The sequence below is a fragment of the Sinocyclocheilus grahami genome, unplaced genomic scaffold (assembly GCF_001515645.1).
Source record: "Sinocyclocheilus grahami isolate Dianchi unplaced genomic scaffold, SAMN03320097.WGS_v1.1 scaffold10634.1, whole genome shotgun sequence".
Classification (NCBI taxonomy): Eukaryota; Metazoa; Chordata; class Actinopteri; order Cypriniformes; family Cyprinidae; genus Sinocyclocheilus; species Sinocyclocheilus grahami.
In genome coordinates, this window is record NW_015513352.1 from 1 (window position 1) to 6,754 (window position 6,754).

A 6,754-nucleotide genomic window follows, 5' to 3' on the forward strand; every position below is an offset into this window, starting at 1 on the left:
CCTTCAGGGAACGAGGGTTACATACGTAACCGAGACGTTTCTCAATCATTGCTCAGTTGGGATCCAGCCAATATAACCTTAGAAGGAATTAGAGAGTCACTTTAACAAAGAGTATATGGTTTATAGAGTATGATTGCATTTCCAGAAATATTTATGCAAGCCATGTTATGAAATTAATCTTCTTTTACCCATTAACGCGAATGTACAATAAATGATAAATTAATGGAAAAGTACTGTAGTACTGACTTGAGTAACATATTTACTACTCTATCAGAATGTAAAAGAATAATATAATACGTATTTTGTAATTTCTTTGAGCTCTGCAGAAATCCTTTTAATAACGATTCACACTAATGTATCTATACCACATCTGTACATACAATTTATTCTTTTTTTGTGGTTTATATTTATGCATGTGTATTTTATTCACATCTCACTTTTATTATCTGTGTGTTGTTGTTGTCTCCGTGTTCTGGAAGCTTGTGACACTATAACAAATTCCTTGTATGTGCAAACATAATTGGCAATAAAGCTCTTTCTGATTCTGATTCTGAGGATATGAAGTGATAAAGTGACAAAAATTTCTCTAATGCAGAAATAAGACAAGCTAAACACAGATATCATTAGATCAGATGAGAAAGAGGCCTAGATATAATACATGATAAAAACTAAAAATCTAAATGGTTTGAAACAATACTACTTTAAGCATATTAAACATAGCATTAAAAGTGTGGTTATAATCTTCTTCAAGATAATATTTTTCTTTATAATAATTTGAATGTTGATTTTGATTATCAAATAATTATTATATTAATCTATTGTTCCAACTATTTTAATTTATTGCATGAGTTTTTCAAAAGGCATCTCAACAATCAAAATTTAAGCCTTATATATTAAAATTAAGTTGTTCTCAACTATTTCTACAACTAGCTATTTTTGTCATTTTAATGCTTTTGCAACAAAATGTACTTTATGTCAATAAAGTTATGTGAATTGAATTGAAAAGACAGAGAGAGAGAGGCCCAGCTCTGACAGGAACAATATTTGTCTGTCTCTGGTCAACGTTCATCTGTCTTCAGCTCTTCAAACAGCAGCAGTGCTCAAGATCTGCTTTCAGATCAGAAGAATCCAGCAGAACGGGCCAGAAATCATCAGCACTGACAACAGATCCCAAAGCTTCTCAAACCGCTCTGAACGGATTACTAGTGTACTTACCGTAAAAACAGCAACTGTAAAATGATGCAGCATGCAGTGACAGACACTTCAAACAGCAGTATAGCATACTATACCATTCATCACATGGCCTCAGTAATTAACAAGATTAGCTTAAAGGCCATTCAAATAAAAACAAACGAAATATGAAGAGTTCAGATTCAAAAGCCTCCTAGTGCCGTCTGAAATTATCTTCTAAAATGAGCATTTTTATCAGCTCCTATGTTTATTTTCAGTTATTTCACTTTAATGGCAATGAAAATAACCAATTTTTTGCCATTGGCAAGTGAAATTACTGAACCTACACACAGGAATCTAATTGAAAATGCTCATTTTAGAAGAATATTTCAGACGGTACTTAGAGGCTTTTGGACCAAAGCACTGTGAGGCAAGGTAAGGAAGTTTAAAATGTTCTAATTTTCTAAACTTAAAACGCATTTTTGTCCCGTTTGTGTTGTTTTACTACTTACACAATTATTTAAAGTATAAAACATTGTTATTTACTAAATACACAGACTGGTTTTTAATCATATTTTTAGGGGGGACAACCCTGAGATGGGTGGGGGGGGGGTCCCCGCCGACCCCCCCCCGGGATTTCCCCCTATGGAAACAGATGAAGTAGCACTGTAAGATTGCATTTGTTTGAATGCATTGTTGAGAGAGCGATTGCATGTTATAGTACTTGAACAAACCAATTTCTTGAGAACTATATAAGCCTTCACATTCTTTATGATTTGAGTGATCCATCTCTATCAAGCTAAATAAGTTTAACATGTGAATTCTTGCTAAATATGCAGTTATATTACGGGCCGTTGGCATGAATTGTGCTTGTGATGGAGCGCTCTTGGAGCGAGTGAAAACCACGACGATCCGACTTTTAAAAATCCACTCCTCGCTCCATTCAATATCACAAATTATACCCAGAATGCATTGTTTTCTACGGGATTTTACTGTTTTAATGAAAAAAAAACAGTATGTTACTGTTAGAATGTGGCCCATTTTTACAGCAATTTTTTAGAGTGTGTATATATATACTGTATATATATATATATATATATATAAAGAAAAACATCTTTGTGCAGTCTTTTGGTCCTCAAACAGTAATAAAAACAAGTTCACACATGTTGGTTTTTATATTTTATAGGAGCATTCCATGAGACAACATTATTTCGTGCGCTAGTGGAATACTACAAATCATGTTTCATGTTGATTTGGATACAAGCAATATAAAGCTATTTAATCACAGAGAACCATTATAAAAAATAGTGCAGCAACATTTGAACTATTAGCATTAAACTGAAAATACGTAAAAGGTTATATGCAGTACATATGTAAGGAGTACTGTTATCATAAGCAGAAATCAGATCAAAATTATATTTACCTTTATTTCAAATTAAATTACAGAAACAATTAATCTGACACTTCTGACTTAAATTTTTATTTTAAAAAGATTGTGCTGAAAAACAATTAAACATCAAGGCCTCTGCTTATTTTAGCCACTCATGAGAATTATATTTTTAATCCTGTATGTAAAATGTGCCATCTGTTCAAATCAACTGGAAAAGTCATTAAAACTTTTCACGCAAAGATTTGCAAAACTGTCCTATTTTAGTTTTTTATAAACTGCTATTCCTCCAGCTAAAACAAGACCTCCTAGTGTAATTATTAGTGCTGGTGGAAAGACTAAATCTGTTACTACAATGAGAGTGATTCCTGCTGCTACAGCTACTACTCCTGTTGATCCAACTGTGCCTGCTGCAATATAAGAACGCCAACGCTTACGTTTGATCATTTCTGAAGACCACTCATTTGTGTAGTACCCCCATTCATTTTCCTCTGCTATGTTTTCAATCTTCTCCAGCAGCTCTTTGACCTGATTATGGTTAGGGTCTCTGAGTGCCTCGATGTTGAATGCTTGATATCTGCCATTACTGTTAACCAGTGACTTTGTCTTATACACCCTTTCTCTGATACAATCATCTAATGGTTTCCCCCTCAGATTATCAGTGTGAGTGAACAGAATGATGCTGTAACGTAGAGCATCTATACCAATGTTGTTCTGGACCCATTTCACAATTTCCTTCTCCTCATCTTTGAATCTGTTATCGAGTCTGATGGCCAGCAGAAACACATGAGGACCAGGAGCAGACATGTGGACACACTTCTCTAATTCAGCTTTCATCTTCTCTGCTGGTGCATCAATCAGTCCTGGAGTGTTGATTATTTTCATGTTCTTTCCATCAACACAAGCTTCATGTATTTGACAGGTTTTAGTAAAACTCTCTCGGCCCACAATGGTTTCAACAGCACTGGTTTTTCCTGATCCAGTTTTACCCAGCAGCACAATCCGAGGTTTTCCAGACCCTGTCAATCCAAATTTCAAATACAGTGGTGATTACAATCCAGTGGCAAGTAATATTTTTCATGTCAGTTACATTAAAAAGTAGATTAATCTACATTGAATCTGAAAAATAAAACGTACCCATTGGCTAACTGCAACTTGGTCAGGGGTGCGTTTCCCAAAATCAGCTATGGTCGCAAGTTCCGTTGTAACCAATAGAGTTCAATAGAACTTGCGACCATAGTTAGCTAACAATGCTTTTGGGAAACGCACCCTAGGCTAGTTCTTAAAGGAATATTTCACCCAAAAATGTAAATTGCCCCATGATTTACTCACCCTCAAGCCATCCTAGGTGTATATGACTTTCTTCTTTCAGACGAAACCAATCGGAGTTATATTAAAAATGGTCCTGGCTCTTCTAAGCAGAGAAAAGTGTTTATTACGTTTGAAATAGTGATATTTTTCTTACAAAAACGCATGGATTCGCTACATGAGGCCTTTATTCACCCCCCGGAGCCGTGTGAGGCACGTTTTATTATGGATGCGCACACTTTATTTAACATCTCTTGGCCTGTTGAACATAAACACACACCGACTGCAATTATTGGAATAGTGCTTGGAATAGCCAGGACCATTTTTTAATATAACTCCGATTGGATTCATCTGAAAGAAGAGTCATATACATCTAGGATGGCATATGACTTTCTTCTTTCAGACGAAACCAATCGGAGTTATATTAAAAATGGTCCTGGCTCTTCTAAGCAGAGAAAAGTGTTTATTACGTTTGAAATAGTGATATTTTTCTTACAAAAACGCATGGATTCACTACATGAGGCCTTTATTCACCCCCGGGAGCCGTGTGAGGCACGTTTTATTATGGATGCACACACTTTATTTAACATCTCTTGGCCTGTTGAACATAAACACACACCGACTGCAATTATTGGAATAGTGCTTGGAATAGCCAGGACCATTTTTTAATATAACTCCGATTGGATTCATCTGAAAGAAGAGTCATATACATCTAGGATGGCTTGAGGGTGAGTACAATACAGGCTAATTTTCATTTTTGAGTGAATTAACACTTTAAGACGTTCTTAACATAGCGTCTATGTTTATACTACTGTCCACAGATATTACAAAATAAGTAAATTAACTATATTAAACAAGTAACATTTAAATATTTAATTGCATTATACAATATGAAACTGTGATAATTTGTTTCAAAGACAAAGACATAAGCTTACCAATCTGTCCTCCATTTATCTCTAACATCCTCTCAATCTTCTCCAGCAGTTCAGTGACCTGAGAGCGATTCTCAATGTCTTCATTATTGAATGAGTGATATATGCCATTACACTGAATAACAAGACCCTGGAGATCATCGTTTTCACTAAGATACTCCTGTAATGGCTTCCCCCTCAGATGATCAGCGTGAGTGAACAGAATGATGGTGTAACGTGCAGCTTCTTCTCCAAAGTTCTTCTGAATCCATTTCACTGTGTTTTTCTCTTCTTCTGTGAATCTCCCCGCTCTAATGACCAGCAGAAACACATGAGGACCAGGAGCAGACATCTCCACACACTTCTTTATTTCATTCTTCATTTTCTTGTGCGACAGTGTTGTATCAAACAGGCCTGGAGTGTCAATGACTGAGATGCTCCTTTCATCAATCCTCACTTCTCCTTTCTCACAAGTTTCAGTAAATGACTCTTGTGAATCTCCCGTCTCAAAGTACTGCAGATCCAGGATGGTGTTTCCCGTTGAACTCTTTCCTGATCCAGTTTTACCCAGAAGAACAATTCTGAGTTCAGATACTGAAGTTGATACTGTGAATCAGATAAGTAATAAAAAAAACAAAATTAAATAATCTGTAATTAAAGAGATTATTCCCAGCCAGCACACCCACATGGGGCCCAGATGGGTGGCACCTAGGAAATCTAACTGGGGCCCAGCCAGATTTGTCCTCAGTTTCCTTGAGGGCCCCACATGGGCCAGCCCAGACGAGTTACTAAAATGAACACTGCTCAGTATGCACACTACAGAGTGCTAAGAATAAGACTGAAGCAGCATTTCAGTTAATTAGATAATTAAGTTAATTAATTGAGAGATGACTGAGCATCTCTCATGATCTCAGCAGAGGATGATTAAACGACTCTGCAGATCTTACACACATCTGGTTTTCTCCCAACTCTTTACAGTCATTTAAGATTTTTTAACTCATTTAGGACTGTTTATGAGGTCACTCGTCAAAAAAAAAGTGTATGTTGAAATAATTTTGTGTGTTTTTGTTCGATGAAGCGTGAAAGAGAACTTACTGCACTACTGGCAAAAACAGCGTGCCAGTACCAAATTAATGCTCTAGTTACTAACATAACCTTGGTTCCTGAGTTACGGGACTGAGGGTTTGCCTCATTGACTCTATGGGGAAACTCCTGTTTACTCTGAATACTGAAGCCTTATTTGTTCATGTTCGTGTAGCTGCACAAACAAATGGCATTTCAACCTGCCAAAAGGAATGGAGCCGACTGCTATTCAAGTCGACTCTGAGCATCATCTCATCAGAATCTTTCGACTGATAGCGACAGTCATCTACCCGCATGCAGCCTTATAGCACAGCAGGTTACGCAAAGCTCATTTTTGCATCTCAGGAAAAGGAGTGTCCCTGACTAAGGATTGACATAGTCGAATAAGATTCATCAAGTATTGCATATAGTAGACTGATAGTCGAATCATGTGTGTGTGTGTTTATTTTCTTTCACACACTATATATAGAAACAACATGCAACGCTGCGACATGCAATAAAAGGTGTCTTTTCCATGTTAATCTGAGTTTTTGTCCTACCCAGCCACAACGGCAACACGCAAAGTTTCTATTTTAGAAATGGTTTCTATTTCTGTGATGTTGCGGCTGGAACAACATGCAAAATATGACAATTATAATCTCTTTTGTATGTGCTTTATTCAATGTTAAAAGTGTTTAATGTGAGTTTGATTTTATATTGCGTCACATTTATAGCCATACAGAAAAGCAACAATAGATAGTTTACCTCAGGTCTTGAAAATAAATTAAGGCAAACATTTAAATAAACTGTGAACTCACTGTGAACCAAGAAGTGTTTTCCACTACAAAGATATGCTCAGTCACTCAGTAGTCACTCATGTAGTTTTAACAATGTTAAAAAGGTTTAATATTTATGA

The 6,754-nt window shown here is 36.2% G+C and overlaps 1 protein-coding gene across 1 annotated transcript; it reads right to left on the reverse strand.

Moving 5' to 3' along the window:
* Positions 1-2,994: 2,994 nt before the first annotated feature.
* LOC107578507 (GTPase IMAP family member 8-like) lies at positions 2,995-5,382 on the reverse strand (the record flags this gene model as incomplete). Its single annotated transcript, XM_016264459.1, has 2 exons — positions 2,995-3,576; positions 4,753-5,382. Coding segments are annotated over 2 exons (1,212 nt in total), but the record flags the coding sequence as incomplete, so codon positions are not given.
* Positions 5,383-6,754: the final 1,372 nt, after the last annotated feature.